The 21,473-nt window shown below is 43.6% G+C and overlaps 1 protein-coding gene across 6 annotated transcripts in view; it reads right to left on the minus strand.

Annotated features, from left to right (window-relative positions):
* The window catches only part of yeats2 (YEATS domain containing 2), a 223,639-nt gene that overhangs the window by 46,638 nt on the left and 155,528 nt on the right, over positions 1-21,473 (minus strand). For 5 of the 6 annotated variants that reach the window (XM_069899313.1, XM_069899312.1, XM_069899314.1 and 2 more), the window contains exons 17-19: positions 11,728-11,889; positions 5,140-5,258; positions 3,211-3,360 (exon numbers count right to left, since the gene is read on the minus strand). In XM_069899313.1, the coding sequence (XP_069755414.1) occupies positions 3,211-3,360; positions 5,140-5,258; positions 11,728-11,889 (431 nt within the window). The remainder of the gene's footprint in view (positions 1-3,210; positions 3,361-5,139; positions 5,259-11,727; positions 11,890-21,473) is intronic. The other variant, XM_069899311.1, reaches the window with a different exon arrangement.

Genomic DNA, 21,473 nt, shown 5'->3' on the forward strand with positions numbered 1-21,473 from the left:
CTCTCTGACTGCAGGGGAGTTTGCAAGAGTCCTCATTGTTGCCTCAGGTACTCCCACCATCAAGGCATCCCCTCCCCACCGTGGCTCCTCTCAAATTGAAAAAGCCCAAGCCCAAGATGGTGCCTTGACGTAACAATGTGACCAGGGCCCTAAGGAGAGAATGCAGGAAGACCAAACAGAGGTGTAAGCGAGACAAACTCCATGTCTCCCTTGAGACCTTAAACCTGAAAGCATTTCAGGATGTGGTGAAGGCCGAGAGAACAAAATACCTCGGCACCCTAATTGCCAATAACTCCCATAACCCCAGAGTCTTCTTTAACAATATAAACTCAGTTGTAGGCCCTCTACCCACTACTGACCTGGACACATCCCCTGCCAAATGTGAAGAATTTTTAACATTTTTCATCAACAAAGTTGAGAACGTTAGGAAAAACATCCCTTCCCCACCACCCATAACCTAACTGGACCGCAGCTCTGTTCACATAACCTGGACGGCTTCAGTCCCATCACACTACCTACCCACCCTCAGACAGCGTTTAAAACCTTCAACCTGCCCCCTTGACACTATCCCTACCACCCTCCTGAAGGATGTCTTCGACATAGTTGGACTAAAGCATCCTCTCCATCATCAACAGCTCTCTGGTCATTGGCTCTGTCTCAAACTGCTTCAAATGTGCAGTGGTTCAGCCACTCCCGAAAGAAACCTAACCTCAACCCTACTACCCAAAAAAATTACAGATCTGTTTCAAAACTTCCTTTCCTCTCCAAAGTCCTTGGAAAAGTAATACTTAACCAACTATCCCAGTTTTAGTCAGGAATCAAAGCCCACCACAGCACGGAGTTGGCCTCATTCAGGGTATACACCACGGACTCGGGCAGCACTGCTGTTCTAATGCTCCTAGACTTCAGCTCAGTGTTCGACACCATTGATCACGCTATTCTGATAGATCATCTCCAGCAGGAGGTCAATGCTGTGGCCCTGAGCTGGTTCAAATCTTACAGGGCCTTCACAGTCAACATCTGTATCAGCCACCCTCTCCTGCGGGGTTCTGCAAGGATCCATCCTTGGCTCCATTCTTTTCTCTCTGTACCTGCTCCCTGTCGGCCATATTATGCAGAAACATGGCATCTCCTTCCAATGTTATGCCAATGACACCCAGCTCTACCTCCCCCTAAAACAGGATGACCAGTCAAAAATCACCAACCTCACCAACATAAAATGCTGGATGGGCTGCAACTTCCACCAACTTAATGAGATGAAATCTGAGATCATCCTATTGGACCCCCCTTCCCCAATTTCACTAAAAAGTTACATGACTCCCTGGGTAACCTATCCATTCTTATTAAACCCCACGTTAAATCCCTTGGGGTGCTATTCGACCTGGCCTTCAAACTTAACAAACAGGTCAACGCCGTGGTGAAGCACTGCTTTTGCCAACTCCGACCCTTGTTAAAATAAAACTATTTAACGCAGTCAAGGACTTCGAAAGGGTTATTCACACCCTTATCTTCTCACATCTGGACTACATTAATTCTTTATACACTGATTAGCCAGTCCTCCCTAACCTGCTCCAATTGGTTCAAAATGCTGCTGCTCGGGTCATGACAGGAGCCAGAAAGAGGGACCATATCACTCCAATTCTGGCCTCCCTCCAGCGGATGCTGGTGTGACTCAGAATCGACTTCAAGCTGCTGCTATTAACTTATAAGTCCCTCAACAACCTTGGCCCCCAACTATACCTTCAATCTGCTTATGCCCTACTCCACTCCCAAGCAGCACAGGTCAGCTACCGCAGAATGCTTGGCTGTTCCACACACTAAGCGCACACAAAGGGGAGATCGGGCCTTGGTGGTTGTGGCCCCCAAATTGTGGAACAGCATTCTCCTGACCATTAAATTAGCCCCCTCCCTCAACTGCTTTAAATTTAGGTTAAAAATCTACCTTCTATCATTAGCTTTTAACGTCTGAAACCCTTTGTATGTTTTTCACCTCCAACAGCGTTGCACTATTCACGGGAATTATAGTCTATTTATAACGCGTTAATCTGATGTTCTGTAAATAGTTGGGACGAGTTTTGATCAATTACCTAGTTTGTACAGCACTTTGGTTAATGCAAGTTGAAAAAAATGTGCTAAATAAATAAAGAACTTGAACTTGAATACTTCTATAGAAATTTGCCAGGGTTTCTGAGGTCACACCAAACCTCCACAAACTCCTGAGGAAGTGGAGGCACTGATGTGTTTTCTTCACAATGCTATTAGTGTGTAGGGTCCAGGAAAGATCCTCTGAGATAGTGACCCCCAAGAACTTACATTTGCTCACCCTCTCCACTCCGATCCCCCTAATGATCATTGGATTGTACACAACTGGCTCTCCCTTCCTGAAACCAATAATCACCTCCTTGGTTTTGGTAACATTGAGTGTGAGATTGTTGTTGGTGCACCATTCAGCCAAGTTTTCAATCTCCATCCAATATGCGGACTCATCCCCATCTATTATACAACCCACTACCATCGTATCATCAGTGAACTTGTAGATGGTGTTATTGTTGTACAGAGCCACACAGTTGCAAGTGTAAAGTGAGTAGAGCGGGGGCTACAAAGACAGACCTGTGGTGCTCCAGTACTGATGGAGATTGTGGAGATGTTCTGACCAATCCTCACTGATTGGAGGCTGGAGGTGAGGAAATCCAGGATCCAATTACACAATGGGGCATTGAGTCCCAGGTCTTGGAGTTTGCTGATCAGATTTGAGGGGATGATGGTGTTAAATGCCAAACTGTAGTCAATAAAGAGCATCCTGATGAATGCATCTTTGCTACCCAGGTGTTCCAAGTGATCAATTCAGTTTTCTAACTACCAACATGCCCCTATGTCTCAAAAAGGATGCATGTCTAATTTAGAAAACATTTTTTTAATTTAATTTAATTTTTAAAATTTACTCATACAGCATAGTAACAGGCCCTTTTGGCCCATGAGCCTGTGTTGCCCAGTTACCCCAATTAACCAACAAATTCTGTACATTTTGAAAGGTGACAGGAAACCGGAGCACCCAGAGGTAGCCCAGGAAGACACGGGGAGAACATACAAACTCTTTGCAGACAGTGCCGGATTCGAACTCAGGTTGCTGGTGCTGTAATAGCATGGTTCTGATTGCTATGCTAACCATGCCATTCGATTTTTGCCAATTTGATAGAATTCAGCATTTACCTGTGCGAACACTGCTTTTTGGGCAGTGGATACTCTGATGGCCTGTTGATGGGAACTTGTGGAAGTTGGTCCTTGCACTGTGATACCTGCCACAGAACCACCATGCTTCACAGAGGCCTGAGGGACTGACTGGCCAACCAGAAATGTGCCCTGTAAGCGGAAAGGCCACAGTCAACAAAAAGAGTTTGAACACAAAGAATCCATCTTCTAACATTATGAATAAAACATTCCAGGTATCACACTTATAAGGGGAAATTCATTTTACAAAACGGCCAAGAAAATAGTCATGTCAAGGGACGATAGAAATTCTCCTTACAAGTTACAGAAAGATTTATAGAAAGTATTCAAAATCATGACAGGAATTCGGTAGAGTAGATATAGTAAATAAATTCTTTCTACTGGCAGGAGGGGTCGATTAGCAGAGGAAATAAATCTAAAATAAATGGCAAAAGAAACAGTGGGGAGACCAGAAGATTTCATTGTTTACTGGATAAGTTATGATTGCATGCAAAGGGTGGAGCAGGCAAATTCCATGGTAATTTTCAAAATGGAAAACATTCCAGACTATTACAAAAATTGTTTTAATTGGTTGGTTCTTTCAAAGAACAGCTCAGGCAGGATGGGCCTGCCTTCCATTACATTGTCAACAAGACACTGCCGGTTTGTCAGGCCAATATTGTAGGTTCCTGTTACTCACTTAAACCTTTTGATCATGTGTATAAATGGAAGATGATATTTGAAGGAATTTCAAAGGAAGTAACTCACATATGAGTATTAAAAAAAAATCTACTTATAAAATAGCACACTTATCTCATGAGCTGGAACTGAATAACTTCATTCCAGACCGAATGGTACATCTGTTCATGATAGAAACATTTGAGTTGGCCGTTCAGTTCCATGAAGTTATCCAATTCGATTATGATTGATTGCTACTTCAACATTACTATCTTTCTTTTGTTCTCAGTCTTAAATTTTTCAGTTCTATAGCTCTGTAATCTATAGGAATAGGGTTCTAGACTTACTGCCTTGTTTTAATGCAAATGATTTGGATTTAGATGTAAATGTAAATATTTGCAGATGATATGAAGATCAGTGGAGTGGGGTAGTCTTTGTTAACTGGGTAAGATCAATGGCATGAGAAATAGCAGATGGAGTTTAATCCAAATACCTGGAGATACATTTTGGAATTAATAATGACGAGAACATACATCAAGAATGGTGGGGTCCATGGGAGTATTAAGGAAAAGAGTGAGCTCAGTGCATGCCCAAAGATCCTTCAAGGTGGCAACCATGATACCATGGTTCAGAGTGCATATGGGAAAGTGGGCTTCATTAGTCAAGACTTTAGCTGAGTACAGTTCTATAAGAAGTATGTGATGGTATTGGCGGAGGTGCAGAGGAGATTCACAAGGATGTTACCTGAGATGGAGCATTTCAGTATTGTTGAAATACTAAAGAGGTTGGATTTGTTTTGCTTAGAGTGAAGCAGGCTAAGAGGTAACCTGACTGACATATATAAAAATTTTGAAGGGTCTAGACAGGGTCGACTGAAGGAAACTTCTCTCCATATCACAGGTAGACAAAACAAGATGGCATAGTTTTGGGGTAAAAGATGGGTAAGAGATTTAGAGGCAATTTAGAGGTCTTTTACCACCCAAGGAGTGGTGTGTACCTAGAATTAGTTGCCGGAGAGAGTGATGGAAGTAAAGTCGCTGACAGCATTTAAGAAACATCTAGGTAAGCACTCGAATCGTACAGTGTCAATCAAGCAAGCTCCTGGGCCTGATTAGCGCACCTCTGTTCCCAAGTTAATCATGAATGTCCAATAGCCCCAAAAACAACCTTGCTGCTATGTTTCCATTTGGTTAATAATCAACAAACTCTAGCAATACAAGTGGATGCTGATGGTGGCAGTTTCCTGGGACTGACCTGAGGTGTCTGCTTGAGGATGTACGAGGTGTAGCCCAGTTGCTGTGGTAATCCACCGACCACAGTGCCCTGAATGCTACCTGTTGTGCTTTGTGATGACCCCTGCACCTGATGCCCTGCTAAACAAACAACGCCACATGGTTAACTTCACCAAAAGCAGCAGAGGAATTGCTGAAACTAAGTCAAGGGTAGCTCAGACAATGAAAAACAAAGATAAATGACCAACAAAGATAAATGACCAGGTCTACGTGACATCTTTTCTGAATAAGTATTTTTGTGAGTTTAAATTAAAGATCATCACTGTTATATCCACACTAAGGTACTCAGTTAAAGTATCTTTTCAGACTCATGTTTCGTGAAAATCTTTTTTTTTAAATTAATTGGGAGCAGACTAACAGGTTATCTCTGTCATAGTACAGACGTCTCCAACATATGTACGGCCACGTAAAAAGCATAATTTACAGAGTCTAGGATTACAATGAACAGGATGGGCAGGATGAGAGCATTGTTGGGGATACATTCAGGACCCTGATTATCTTTAAGCATCTTTTTTTAAATTTTTTTATTTTTCACTCTATGAACCATATTGACCAAAATACACACAAACATTTCCCTCTTGAATATACACAGCATCTTGATGTACGATTTCACACTCTTCCTTCTCCCTGATGGCAGAAGGGAGAAGACGGTGTGTCTGCGATGTGATGGGTCCTTCCCTAGGCAGTGGGAGATTCGATGGAGTCCTTGGAGTGGAGGGAAGCTTTTTTCATGATGTTCAGAGCTACATCCACTAAATTAATTTGATCGTAATTACACTGTTGGAATTTCCTGCTTGGAAGATCACTTTCATATGTATTTCATGCTGAATAGCATGGTTTTGTCTGTATAGGAAGGCTGGACAATCCAGAGTGAAGAAATGCCGAACATTTATATATTATTACATTATATAAACATTCACAAGCCATGGAGCTCAGAGAATAGAAGAATCACCACTTTTATTACAATTGTGCAGGATGTTGGTGGGGCTGTACTTGGAGTACATTTGTAATTGTGGTCCCTTTACCCAAAAATGAATATGACATCTTTGGATGCAGTACAAAGTAGATTCATGAGGCTAATTCATGGGGAAAGAGGACTGCTCCTTCACAGAGGCTAGGTCTATGATTTTTGAAATTTAAAATGAGGGAAGAACTCATGCAAGATTAGAGAAAGAAATGATAGGTTGAGAATGAGGGGACAAAGTTGCAAGAAAAGAGGGCAATATTAAAAGGTAGACATTTTTTATTGCAGAGAGTAGTCCACCTCTGGAATTCTTGAAATGGGAGGGTTGAGTAGGCTCCATCAGGCACACCTTGAATGACCTAGTCTGTGTAACTCCAAGGGAAAGAGAAGGTGGAAGTAGAGGGCAATGGGAAGTGACAAAGAAGTGGAGCAGAGACTGAAGACAGATCAGCCATGATCAGAATGGTTTTCTTACGGGATAAATGTATTGAAATTGTTTGAGGAAACCTTAAGCGAGCTGGACAAAGGACATGCAATGGACATTATATATTTGGAATTTCAAAAGGCCTTTGACAAGGTGCTGCACAAAATGAGAGTCCATGGAATTACAGGAAAGATACTGGGTATAGAGTTGGCTGATTGTTGAGAAACAGGGAGTGGGAATAAAGGGATCCAATACTGGTTGGCTAACAGTTACCAGCAGCGTTCCACAGGGGTCAATGTTGGGGCCACTATATTCACGTTGTATGTTAATGATTTGGATTCTGGAATATATGGCTTTGTGGCCACGTTTGCAGATGATATAAAAATAAGTGGAGGAGCAGGCAATGTTGAGGAAACACGGAACCTGTAGCAGAAATGAGACAGATTAGAGGAATGGGCTAAGAAAAGGCAAACAAAATACAATGTTGGAAAGTGTATGGTCGTGCCCTTTGGTAGAAGGAATCAAAGGGCCGACTATTATTTAGATGGGGAGAAGATTCAGAATTCAGATGTGCAAAGGGACCTGTGACTCCTCATGCAGGATACCCTAAAGGCTAACTTAAAGGTGAAGAAGACAAATGCAATATTGGCATTCATTATCTGGAGGAATAAGAAATAAACACAGGGATGTGATGTGAAACTTTATTAGGCATTGGTGAGATCTCACTGAGTTTGGGGTACAATTTAAGAAAGGATGAGCTGATATTGGAGAGGGTTCAGAGAAGATACACATGAATGATTCCTGGAATGAAGGGATTAGCATATGAGGAAGGTTTGAAGGCTCTTGGCCTGTACTCAATGGAGTTCAGAAGAATGAGCAGGGACATCGTAGAAGCATTTTGAATGTGAAAGGCCTGGACAGAGAATATGTGGCAAGTTGTTTCCCATGGTACATGAGTCAAGGACAAAAGGGCACAATTTCAGAATTGAAGGACGCCAATTCAATATAAAGATACGGAGGAACTTCTGCAGCCAGTAAGTGGTGAACCTCTGGAATTTGCTGCCAGCCAGATCATTGGGTGTATTTACAGCAGAGATTGATTGGTATCTGAATAGTCAGGCAATGGGGAGAAGGTCGGGCAGTGGCACTGTGAAAGAATGGTTCAGTTCATGATGGGTGTTGCACAACTAAATGGACCGAATGGTCTACTTCTACTCCCATGTCTTATCTGGTCTAAAACTGTCTTGAAGAGCAGTAAAACAGAGTTGAGTATCAGTAAAGTGAGTCTCAGGGAAGTAAATCTTGAGTCAAAGGGCAGTAAAACTGACACCAGGAGCATAGGTAGTGAGATCTTGGGCAGTAAACTCTGTTGAGGGGCAGTAAAATTGAGTCGAGTGGCAGTAAAACTATTGAGGGGGAGTAAAACTGGGTAGATGGGCTTTAAAACAGTACAGTAAAACTAAGTCAAGGGGCAGTAAAACTGTCGATGGGCAGAAATGCAGTCAATAGGAAATAATTGAAGTTAGTTTTGTGTGAGGATTGAGGGAATAGAGATGAGGTTCTAATCTCTAGGCTTTAACTCTTCTTGGATTGAACTCTGTACTGATGAAACTTACAGCTGATGAGAAACAAGAGGCAATTGCTAATCCAGGAATGTTTATTCTGCTGTTCGGTGGGTAAAAAAATTGATGGTGGTTGGGGTGAGTGAAGAGAGACAAGTATTCGATCTGCCCCTTGAATAAGTTTTATTAGCCCTCGACTGTTTTACTGCCCATTGAAAAACATTTTGGGTCCAGTGATCATAATGACATTAGTTTCAACATAATTCTGGAGAAGGATAGGTCTGGGCCTCAGACTGAGATTCCAAATTGGAGAAAGGCCAATTTTGAGGAAAATAGAAAGGATCCAACAAGTGTGGACTATGATAGGTTGTTTTATGGCCGGAAAGTGCGAGGTAAGTGGAAGGGCTCCAAAGGTGAAACTTTGAGAGTACAGAGTTTATATATTCCTGTAAGGATTAAAGGTAGTGTTAGCAGGCATAGGGAACCTTGGTTTTTTTTTGAAGACTTTATTTAAAATTTTATAACATGAATACAATAGAGAATTACATTTAAAGAAAAATAAAAAAAAATTAAAATGGTATGATTACAATATTACATCAGAAAACTACATAAAAATAACCCCCCCGTTAATTGTAACACAATATTAGTAATCTAACTTAAAATTAGTCCAACCCTCCCCCCCCAAAATAAAGAGTGAAGAGTTAATAAAATTAACAATATTATATATGGAAAAATATACCCACTGACAAAAAAAGAGATAAAACTTAACCTAAAAAAAATTCTAACAACAAAAAAAAAATTTTTCAATACTAAAATATCACGCTTAAACATATATTTAAATCAAACTTAAATGCATATAATTAGCAAACGGAGTCCACTTTAACTTATAAAAAGACATCCTATCCTGAATTGAAAAAGATATCCTTTCCATAGTCAAACAAAATTTCATATCCAAATACCACTTATCTAAAGTTAGTATATTTTTATCTTTCCAAGTAAGTGCTATACATTTCTTAGCCACGACTAAAGCTAAATAGATAAAGGAAATCTGATAATCCTCTAAACCTAAATCAATTAATGACTGCATGTTCCCTAATAAAAATATATCGGGATCTAATACAAAATGGATATTATATAAACTGTTAAAAATAGATTGAATACCTTTCCAAAACTGTTGCAATCGATCACAAAGCCAAACAGTATGCAAAAAAGTATTGGCCGTCTGATCACATTGAAAACAAGAATCCAACTTACTAAGACCAAATTTTTAAAATTTCTCCAGCGTTAAATATAGCTGATGAATAAAATTATAATTAATAATCGCTAGTCTAGCGTTAATTAATTTCCGAATACTAGGAACCTTGGTTTTTGAGGGATAATGAGGATCTGATTTGAAAGAAGAAAGAGGAGTCGGCCACAAAGAGCAATAAAAGGTACTTGAGGAGTATTAAATAATGCAGGAAAAACTTAAGAGGGATCATAGGAAGGTTAAAAGAAGACTCAAGGTTGCTTTGGCAGACAAGGTGAAGGAAAATCCTTAAAGCTTCTTCAAGTATATTAAGAGAAAGAGATTAGTAAGGGACAAAATTGGTCCCCTTGAAGATCAGAGTGGTCGGTTTTGTATGGAGCCAGAAGAGTTGGGGAGATTTTAAATTGTTTTTTTTTTGCTTCTGTATTTACTCAGGAAACTGGTGTAGAGTGTAGAGAGGTAAGACAAACAAGCAGTAACCATATTGAGCCTTAAAGCGAACAAAGGTGGATAAATTCCCAAGACCTGAGAGAGGCTAGTGTAGAAATTGCAGGAGCCTTGACAGATATATTTAAAATGACTTTAGCCATAGGTGCAGTGCCGGAGGATTGGAGGGGAGCTCATGTTCCAGTATTTAACAAGAGCTCCAAAAATAACCCAGGGCATTTCAGGCCGATGAGCCTTTAATTAGTTATTGGAAGATGATAATGTGGTAAATTGGATCAGTAAGCTTGCAGATGATACAAAGGTCAGGTGGACTACAAGGAAGACTTTCAAAGTTCGCAAATGGATCTGTACCAGCTGTAAAAATGGGCTGTAAAATGGCAGATGGAGTTTAATGCAGACAAGTGTGAGATGTTGCACTTTGGAAGGGCAAATCTATGTGGAACATACACATAAACGGAAGGGCACTGAGGAGTTCGATAGAACAGAGGGATCTGAGAATACAGATACATAATTTCTTAAAAGTGGCATCACAGGTGGATAGGATTGTAAAGAGAGCTTTTGGCATATTGGCCTTCATAAATCCAAGTAGAGGAATTTGGATTTTATAGTATCAGATATTGGTGAGGCCACCTTTGGAGTATTGTGTGCAGTTTTGGTTGCCTAACTACAAGAAAGACATCAATAAAATTGAAAGATTGCAGAGAAAATTTACTGGGATGTTGCCAGGACTTGAACTGAGTTACAGGAAAGGTTAGGACTTTACTCCCTAGAGCATAGAAGAATCAGGGAAGTTTTGACAGAAGTATAAAAAATTATGATGAGAGGTATTGTTAGCATGACCAGGGTTCGAATCCTGCACTGCCTGTAGGCAGTCTACACTCTACACCAGTTTCCTGAGTAAATACAGAAGTGAAAAAAAAAACATTTAAAATCTCCCCATCTCTTCTGGCTCCATACAAAATTGACCACTCTGATCTTCAAGGGGCCCAATTTTGTCCCTTACTAATCTTTTTCTCTTAATATACTTGAAGAAGCTGTTCTCCCTGTGTCTGTGTAGGTTTCCTCTCACCATTCAAAATGTATAGAGGTTGTAGGCCAATTGGGTAGCATGGGCTCATGGGCTGGAAGTGCCTGTAACTGTGCTGTAAGTTTGTGTAGATAGGGTAAATGCAAGTAGGCTTTTTCCACTGAGGTTAGGTGAGATACAAACCAGAGTGCAAGGGGAGGTTTAGGGTGAACACTGGGGAGAATTTCTTCACAGAGAGTGGTGGGAGTATGGAACGAGTTGCCAGCTGAATTGGTGAATATGGGCTCAATTTTAACATTTAAGGAAAATTTGAAAAGGTAAATGGATGGGAAGGGTCTGGAGGGATATGGAATGGATGCAGCTCAGTTGGACTAGGCAGAATAGTTCTAGTTCAATCCAGAAAGGCTTGTTTTCTGTGCTGTAATGTTCTGTTTCGAAATGAGAGAGGGGATATGGTATATTTATAGGTGTGGCATTAAGGTTGGAAAAGAGAAGGTAGGGAATAGAAAGCTGGGGATTGGGCTGTGAGGTGAGGTGTATGGGATGTGGATAGTGAAATGTTTGGAGATAGTCGGATAAAATGCAGATAGATAAGGAATGAGATGTTGGGAGGGTGTGTGGGGGAGGGGGATGTAGTGTACTAGGATTTCAATATGGAAAGGTAAATTTGGCAGGGGGGTGAAATGAGGAGTGATGGGGTCTGGAGTGTTGGCACATGGATGTAGTGAGCTCTGGTGAGGATCTATGGTGTGGGTCATGAATGGATGGTGAAGTTCAGCATTGGCAAAATCACAAAGGAACTTCCATATGAGTAGTATAACTCTGCTTTCAGATTTGATGCAAACATCCCAACAAATGGTCTGCTTTGGTATCTCACCTGCTGGATTGGCGGCTCGCAGTATGGCTCCTTGGGGTATCAACAGCAATTTGCCTTTGCCTGAGGGGTTTTTGCTGTTGGTTGTAAGGTAGAGTTTGGTCCCTGGAGGCAAATTGGCTAGGTTGGCCAGGTTGGTTGCTGGAAGCTGAAGTGTAGCCATAACTAAAGAACACAAAGCAATTGTGAAAGAGTCACCACCAAACATGAATACTTGGATATTTTACTTTGCATACATATAAACATCAGAGATTTGGACAATTATCTCCATCTGTGGATGAATCTCCTTTAATAGGAGCAAGTGTATTACATGACTTGCTAAAAGGCTTATGTTGCTTCAGATTGTGCAATGTTTCTGGTAACACTTTGTTGCCATTCTGAAACTGTACTCACAGCACAACCTCTTTGATGTAAGGGACATGGATCTTGCTATGGAAGGTCTTTCCCAGTAGATTTTCACAGAAATTCAGTTGGAACTCCAAGATTCCTGCTATTAGCTAACAATCTCACCTTGAATGAATGAGAACAAATATCAGTAACACACACATGAACGTACTGAGCAGAACCCTGGATGCTCTCAAATTGAAGGGACAATACACACATTCAAACTCTTCAGTGAGATTGCTGCCACTGTCTCACTCTTACATTGCTCATTCTGAATCTCTCTCTCTCCACTCCAGCTGAGAATATCTTGGACAGACAGATCTGATTTTTTTAAATAATGCCAATTGTGTCTAATCAGAGGACTTTCCAACCATGTTTTGGCTGCAATGTCTCTGGCAGATTACAAGTATTCTCTGTATTTGCTGTTTGTCCCATCACGATGCAGCAAAGTGCTGTTCCTGCTCTGTGTTGTAGGGAATCTTACCTGTAGATGAAGTCGAGATTCAACATTCATTTGCAGAAAAGTTGAATTAGACACATTAAAGCCTTGCCTAACATTTCCTAATCTTAATGATGGGTAAAAAAAGGTTTGAATTTTCTGTGACTGTTGCTGTATTATCTTCTGACCACACTTTTTAGTTCCATGGCTAAATGATACTTAAAATCACCACCAACATCAAATTTGCTTTCTTCCTCGCATTCAGATAGAGTGATAGTGGGGCAGACAAGAAACAATGCTGGCTCTTTGGTATCATTCTGGAGGGAAAGGGAGAAAAGCCAAAGGTAGTGGTTCATATTGGTACCAACAACATTTAGAAATAGTGTTCAGGTCCTACAGATTTTGCAGTTAATGAAGAATAAAGCAGGATCTCAAAAGCAGCAGTCATCAGATTGTTGTTGGTGCTGCAAACCAGGGAGTTCAGAAGAGGAACGATTTGCAGATGACACTAACAAACCATGTTAAGGAATTAGACCTGGAGTTGGATGAACTCCAGATGATTTGGGAGGTCAAGGGGTGATAGACATTAAAGGGCCATTATCACACCTAAGAGGCAGGAGGAGGGTAGATAGGTGACAGTCTTGAGCAGGAAAGGGGACAGGCAGTAGTGCAGGGCACCCTGCAGCTGTTCCCATTAATAACAAGTATACCATTTTGGATACTGTTGGGGGGAGGTGGGTGGGGAGAAACAACCTACCAGGGACAAACTGTGGCGATCAGCTCTCTGACACGGAGTCTAGTCCTGTGGCATAGAAGGGAAGGGAGGAAAAGAGGTGAGCTGTAGTGACAGGGGATTCCAGTTAGGGAGATCAAGTATCAAATCTCACGGCATTCTCAGGAGGGAATCATGGTCTGTATAGGGACTAATGATGTGGGTAGGAAAGGTGAGGAGGTCCTGCAAGGAGATTTCCCTGACAAACTAACACCAACACGTCACATGTGAGGCCAGGGAAAGCAACACATTCGACCACTGCTACATCACCATGAAGAAGCCATACCACGACCATACATCAGCAAGTCTCACCACCTGGCTGTACTTCTACTCCCGGCATAGAAGAAGACACTGAAGACCACGGCGCCAGTGAAAAAGATGGTCAAGGGAGGTGGAAGAGCGTCGGCAAAACTGCCTTGAGTTGGCGGACTGAAACATATTCAAGAGCTCATCCACAGACTTGAATGAATATGAAACAGACAGGTGTTACTGACTTCATCAAGACCTACGTAGGTATGTGGACGTACCGGGTGTTCCCCAACCACAAGCCATGGATGATTCAGAGAATTTGTAACCTGCTGAGGGTGAAAACAAGGACTTTTAAGGCTAAGGATCTGGATCTTTACAAGAAGTCCAGGTACGACCTACAGCAGGCCATCTATGAAGCAATGTGGCAATTCCGGAGGAAGCTAGAGAATAGAAAGCTTGCTCAGAAGGTTAATGTAGAACAGATTAGTGAGCCTGTTCAGAAGGTTGATGTGGAGGAGATTAGTAAGCCTGTTCATGTGGAGCAGACTAATAAGCCTTAAATTAAGTCTGGGGAAAATGTTGAGAAAAGATGAAGGTAAGGTGGGAAAGGACAGAACTTCTGGATTTGTATGTGGCAATTCCGGAGGACACTTGAGACAGAGACAGATACATGCCAGCTATGACAGGGAGTGCAGGCCATTATAGCTTATAAAGCAAGGGTGAACACTATAGATGGCTGGAAGAGCTGAACACCTTCTATGCCCACTTTGAGAAGAAGAACCAGACAGTGTCTACTAGAATCCCTGAAAAGGCTGAGGACCCCGTGATATCTCTCTCTGAGGGCAATGTCAAACATAATTCAAGAGGGTGAAGCCTCGCAAGACATCAGGCCCTGAAGGCGAACTGAAAATCTGCACCTACCAACCAGCCAGAGTGTTCACAGACATTTTCAACCTCTCATTGCTGCAATCAGAGGTCTCCACCTGCTTCAAAAGAGCATCAAACATCCCGGTCCCCGTGAGCTGCCTCAATGACTACTGCCCAGTAGCACTAACTTCTACGGTGATGAAATGCTTTGAGAGGCTGGTCATGGCCAGAATTAACATGTACCGAAGTAAAGATGTGGACCCACTCAAGTTGCCTATTGGCACAATCGGTCCAGGGCAGATGTAATATCGCTGGCTCCCCACTCAGCTCTGGGTCACCTTGAAAACAGCAATTCATATGTACGGCTGCTCTTCATTGACTATAGCTCAGCCTTCAACACCATTATTCCCTCAGTGCTAGCCATCAATATACAAACTCTAGGTCTCTGTACCCACCTCTGCAACTGCAAACTCTGTGACTTTCTCGTCAGAAGACCACAGTCAGTATGAATTGAAAACAACGACTCCTCCTCACTGATCATCCACACAGGCTCACATCAAGGATGGTGCTTAGCCCACTACTGTACTCGTAATATACCCATGACTCTGTGGACAGGCACAATAGAACATAGAACCATACAGCACTTTGGCCCTTGATGTTGTGCTGACTCATAAATCCTTTGCGAAAAATGGTACTAAACCCTCCATACCCAAAAACTCTCTATTTTTAGTTCCATCCATGTGTCTTCTTTGGCTTGGCTTCGCGGACGAAGATTTATGGAGGGGGTAAAAAGTCCACGTCAGCTGCAGGCTCGTTTGTGGCTGACCAGTCCGATGCGGGACAGGCAGACACGATTGCAGCGGTTGCAAGGGAAAATTGGTTGGTTGGGGTTGGGTGTTGGGTTTTTCCTCCTTTGCCTTTTGTCAGTGAGGTGGGCTCTGCGGTCTTCTTCAAAGGAGGCTGCTGCCCGCCAAACTGTGAGGCGCCAAGATGCACGGTTTGAGGCGTTATCAGCCCACTGGCGGTGGTCAATGTGGCAGGCACCAAGAGATTTCTTTAGGCAGTCCTTGTACCTTTTCTTTGGTGCACCTCTGTCACGGTGGCCAGTGGAGAGCTCGCCATATAATACGATCTTGGGAAGGCGATGGTCCTCCATTCTGGAGACGTGACCCATCCAGCGCAGCTGGATCTTCAGCAGCGTGGACTCGATGCTGTCGACCTCTGCCATCTCGAGTACCTCGACGTTAGGGGTGTGAGCGCTCCAATGGATGTTGAGGATGGAGCGGAGACAACGCTGGTGGAAGCGTTCTAGGAGCCGTAGGTGGTGCCGGTAGAGGACCCATGATTCGGAGCCGAACAGGAGTGTGGGTATGACAACGGCTCTGTATACGCTTATCTTTGTGAGGTTTTTCAGTTGGTTGTTTTTCCAGACTCTTTTGTGTAGTCTTCCAAAGGCGCTATTTGCCTTGGCGAGTCTGTTGTCTATCTCATTGTCGATCCTTGCATCTGATGAAATGGTGCAGCCGAGATAGGTAAACTGGTTGACCGTTTTGAGTTTTGTGTGCCCGATGGAGATGTGGGGGGGCTGGTAGTCATGGTGGGGAGCTGGCTGATGGAGGACCTCAGTTTTCTTCAGGCTGACTTCCAGGCCAAACATTTTGGCAGTTTCCGCAAAGCAGGACGTCAAGCGCTGAAGAGCTGGCTCTGAATGGGCAACTAAAGCGGCATCATCTGCAAAGAGTAGTTCACGGACAAGTTTCTCTTGTGTCTTGGTGTGAGCTTGCAGGCGCCTCAGATTGAAGAGACTGCCATCCGTGCGGTACCGGATGTAAACAGCGTCTTCATTGTTGGGGTCTTTCATGGCTTGGTTCAGCATCATGCTGAAGAAGATTGAAAAGAGGGTTGGTGCCAGAACACAGCCTTGCTTCACGCCATTGTTAATGGAGAAGGGTTCAGAGAGCTCATTGCTGTATCTGACCCGACCTTGTTGGTTTTCGTGCAGTTGGATAATCATGTTGAGGAACTTTAAATGCCCCTAATGTTTCTGCCTCCACCACCATCCCTGGCAAGGCATTCTAGGCACCCACAACTCTCTGTGTAAAATACTTACCCTTGATGTCTCCCTAAACTTCCTCGAGGCAAGGTTAGCAGAGCTGGGACTTTTTTCTTTGGAGCAAAGAAGGATGAGAGGTGACTTAATGGAGATCAACAACCTTATAAGACAGTCAGCATCTTTTTCCCAGGGTGTGAGTGGAAAACACCAGAGGACATCAGTACAAAGTGAAGGGAGGGAAATTTAGGGAAAACATTTGGGAAGTTTTTTTACAAAGAGAGTTGGAGGTGCCAGGAATGCATTGCCAGGGGTGATGGTGGAGGCTGGAACATTAGGGGCATTTAAGAGACATTCACATGGATAGAGGTAAAACAGTGGGTTATGAGGTTGGGGCCGGGGGGGATTTTTTTGTTAGGTCGTGGGCCTCTATGGAACTCATGGTCTCATTTTGTACATGTTCTTGAAGCCTCCACTGGCCTTGTTTCTTACGTCCCCTTGACACTCAAGAGCCTAATTTTTCTCTCTTGACATTTACTAAGTCCTCTGTAAAATACATTATGTGATAGTGGAACATCAAAAAAGTGAAATCAAATTGTGTTGGTGTGGAGGCTTCCAATTATCCAGAAAATCTGGCAACCCAGAAACATTAAAATCCTGACTGCACTGGATTAACAGAATTTTCCTGTCTATTAAAAAGTTTTCAACTGATTGTGCTATTTGTAAATTGCAGACTTTGTGCAGGCTTCTTCTGACTGGGAAGAACAACTCCAATTGAGATGACCCTACAGTGAACCCTCAACTGCTGAGAGATCCACACAGGCTGCAGGCGACTTGTGGTTGGGGGACCCACATGGACTGTGGGTTGTTTGACACTGATTGGCTCATGGGGAGGAAGGTGTCAGGTCTCAAACATCGATAACACATCTTTACCTCCTATGGATGCCACGAGACGAGCTGACTTCCTCCAGCATTTCTGTGTTTTGATTACAATAACAGTGTCTGCAGACTTTTGTGTTTCACTGGCTCAAGAGAACCAAGTGTCACAGCCAGGATTCAAGGTAGTGCTGAGAGCAAGATGGTCTCCCAAAGGGCATATGGCACTGAAGGCTACCTGATCATGTCGGAGGTTTGGATCAGAGCTCGGGTTGCCGATAGATTGAGCAGGGGTCTGTGTGGCTGGAGGCAAATCCACAGACAGTGTCTCTGAAAGGAATCTCTTTTGCTTCTCTTTCTCTTTTATTGTAAGGGGCTGCAGGTGACACTAATGACGATTCTATATCTGCCTTTAAGCAGGCAGAAAGCAATTTTGTAAAATATTACGTTCTGAACTATTTAATGACAAAAAAAGAACTTTGAATCTTAACCTGATTCTAAAGACACCTGATCACGTCCCTGTCAACTCCATCAGTTTAACCAGTTCCAAACTGAAATATATCACTGCTACAATTCTGCAACAACTGAATGTTTTGTGACCTTTAAATTATTTCAATATAACAAAGATTGTTAGCAGAACTGACAGGAATCAATGGAACAAATTATTAGAGGCGACAGTTCAATGCGAGAGTGCAGGAGCAATGGGAGTCTTCCTTACCCATAATCCCCCACTCCGTTGGAACCACTCTGCTAGCCCTAGAGCTGTTCCAGCGACCTCTCTCCCTTCACCTATGGCAGCAATTTCTCCACACCCCATCAGCAGCGACCTCTCTCCCTCCCAGCCCCAAAGCAGCAACCTCTCAACCCCGCCCTCGACCCGGCAGCGTCCTCTCTCCCTCCCAACCCCGCTGCAGCGACCTCTCTCCCCCAATTGTAGCAGCGACCCCTCTCCCCCACCTCATCAACAACCCCCTCCCCTTGGCAATGACCTCTGTCCCCACCTTTGCAGCATCCCTTCTCCCCACCATCCACAGCTGATCCTGCCCTGGAAAACGGATGCTGGTTGTCTACCTTATCTATGCCTCTCATAATCTTATAGATCTCTATCAACTCTCTTCGTTCTACACTCAAAAGTGAAAAGTCCCAGCTCTGCTAACCTTGCCTCATAAGACTTGTTTCCCACCCAATCCAGGCAACATCCTGGTAAATCTTTGCACCCTCTCCAGAACTTCCACATCCTTCCTATAATGAGGTAACCAGAACTGAACACACTGGTACTTTTGAAAGTTGATTTTATTTGGCAAGCATCCTAAAGTATCCACAGATAGAAACCTAATCAACTCTCTCCAATGGTTACTTGTGGATGCAAAACAAGAGACCACTTGAGAGGTGCAGCATCTGTTGAATCGGCCTAATGTTGCCTAATGACTTACTGATGAACCAAAGTTAACAGCTGTCTCAGGGTGGCACATCTATCTCGAACAGAATACTGTCATAGGAAGTAAATTGCTGCACTCAGAAACTTTGCACCTTTCTGGAATACCATGTTCTAAATAACACAGGCACAGCAGATGGTTTCCAGGCATATGTAGTTGTCATAGGACAATAGCCAACATCAGAAGGATTTTTCAAACGAGCACAGAAGCAGCAAATGGCAAGTTTTGTTTGAAGTGATGCATGATGCCACCATCATCACCCTGTACAAAAACAAAGGCGAGAAATCAGACTGCTCAAACTACAGGGGAATCACGTTGCTCTCCATTGCAGGCAAAATCTTCGCTAGGATTCTACTAAATAGAATAATACCTAGTGTCGCCGAGAATATTCTCCCAGAATCACAGTGCGGCTTTCGCGCAAACAGAGGAACCACTGACATGGTCTTTGCCCTCAGACAGCTCCAAGAAAAGTGCAGAGAACAAAACAAAGGACTCTACATCACCTTTGTTGACCTCACCAAAGCCTCCGACACCGTGAGCAGGAAAGGGCTTTGGCAAATACTAGAGCGCATCGGATGTCCCCCAAAGTTCCTCAACATGATTATCCAACTGCACGAAAACCAACAAGGTCGGGTCAGATACAGCAATGAGCTCTCTGAACCCTTCTCCATTAACAATGGCGTGAAGCAAGGCTGTGTTCTCGCACCAACCCTCTTTTCAATCTTCTTCAGCATGATGCTGAACCAAGCCATGAAGGACCCCAACAATGAAGACGCTGTTTACATCCGGTACCGCACGGATGGCAGTCTCTTCAATCTGAGGCGCCTGCAAGCTCACACCAAGACACAAGAGAAACTTGTCCGTGAACTACTCTTTGCAGATGATGCCGCTTTAGTTGCCCATTCAGAGCCAGCTCTTCAGCGCTTGACGTCCTGCTTTGCGGAAACTGCCAAAATGTTTGGCCTGGAAGTCAGCCTGAAGAAAACTGAGGTCCTCCATCAGCCAGCTCCCCACCATGACTACCAGCCCCCCCACATCTCCATCGGGCACACAAAACTCAAAACGGTCAACCAGTTTACCTATCTCGGCTGCACCATTTCATCAGATGCAAGGATCGACAATGAGATAGACAACAGACTCGCCAAGGCAAATAGCGCCTTTGGAAGACTACACAAAAGAGTCTGGAAAAACAACCAACTGAAAAACCTCACAAAGGTAAGCGTATACAGAGCCGTTGTCATACCCACACTCCTGTTCGGCTCCGAATCATGGGTCCTCTACCGGCACCACCTACGGCTCCTAGAACGCTTCCACCAGCGTTGTCTCCGCTCCATCCTCAACATCCATTGGAGCGCTTACACCCCTAACGTCGAAGTACTCGAGATGGCAGAGGTCGACAGCATCGAGTCCACGCTGCTGAAGATCCAGCTGCGCTGGATGGGTCACGTCTCCAGAATGGAGGACCATCGCCTTCCCAAGATCGTGTTATATGGCGAGCTCTCCACTGGCCACCGTGACAGAGGTGCACCAAAGAAAAGGTACAAGGACTGCCTAAAGAAATCTCTTGGTGCCTGCCACATTGACCACCGCCAGTGGGCTGATAACGCCTCAAACCGTGCATCTTGGCGCCTCACAGTTTGGCGGGCAGCAACCTCCTTTGAAGAAGACCGCAGAGCCCACCTCACTGACAAAAGGCAAAGGAGGAAAAACCCAACACCCAACCCCAACCAACCAATTTTCCCTTGCAACCGCTGCAATCGTGTCTGCCTGTCCCGCATCGGACTTGTCAGCCACAAACGAGCCTGCAGCTGACGTGGACTTTTTACCCCCTCCATAAATCTTCGTCCGCGAAGCCAAGCCAAAGATAGCCAACATCAGAAGGATTTTTCAAACGAGCACAGAAGCAGCAAATGGCAAGTTTTGTTTGAAGTATAAACTTGTCTGTGCTGTGCAGACTTCAAATCCTCTCGTCAACTCTGGAAAGAATGGAGCTGTTCAACTCAAAAACCAAGTGCCACAAGATTTGTGTGTGTGTGCTAATTTTCTAGGTGATTAGGGAGGGGAAGAGGGATTGCGAGTGTTCACTGAGTCGGTGTGGGTGAAAGTCAGAAATAGGAAGGGAGCTATCTCTGTGCTGGGAGTGGTCTAATGGTCCCCAAATAGCTGTAGGGACACCTAGGAGCAGATAAGCAGGCAGATTTTGGAATGGTGTGGTAAATACAGGGCTATAGTTATGGGTGATTTCAACTTCCCTAGTACTGACTGGCACCTACTGACTGCAAGAGGGAGTCAGAATTTGACAGGTGTGTACAAGAAGGATTCCTGACCAGTATGTGGACCAGCCGACTAGAGGAGAGGCCGGACTGGATCTGGTTCTGGGGAATGGACTTGGTCAGGTGGAGGAACGTTTTGGTGAGAGTGAACACAACTCCCTGAGCTTCAACAGAGCTATGGAAAAGAATATAAACAGTCAAATTGGGTAAGTGCTTAACTGGGGAAGGGTTCATTATGAAGGGTCAAAGCAGGAAGTAGTGAGAATTGGAAACAGATGTTCAAGGGTGAAAGCAGAGAAGTCATGTGGAGGAAATTTAGGGATCACTTGAGCTGGTTTCAAGCTAGGTTTGTCTCACTGGAACAAGGAAAAGATGGTAGGAAAATATAACACTGGCTGACAAA

Source organism: Narcine bancroftii, chromosome 9, assembly GCF_036971445.1.
Source record: "Narcine bancroftii isolate sNarBan1 chromosome 9, sNarBan1.hap1, whole genome shotgun sequence".
Lineage (NCBI taxonomy): Eukaryota > Metazoa > Chordata > Chondrichthyes > Torpediniformes > Narcinidae > Narcine > Narcine bancroftii.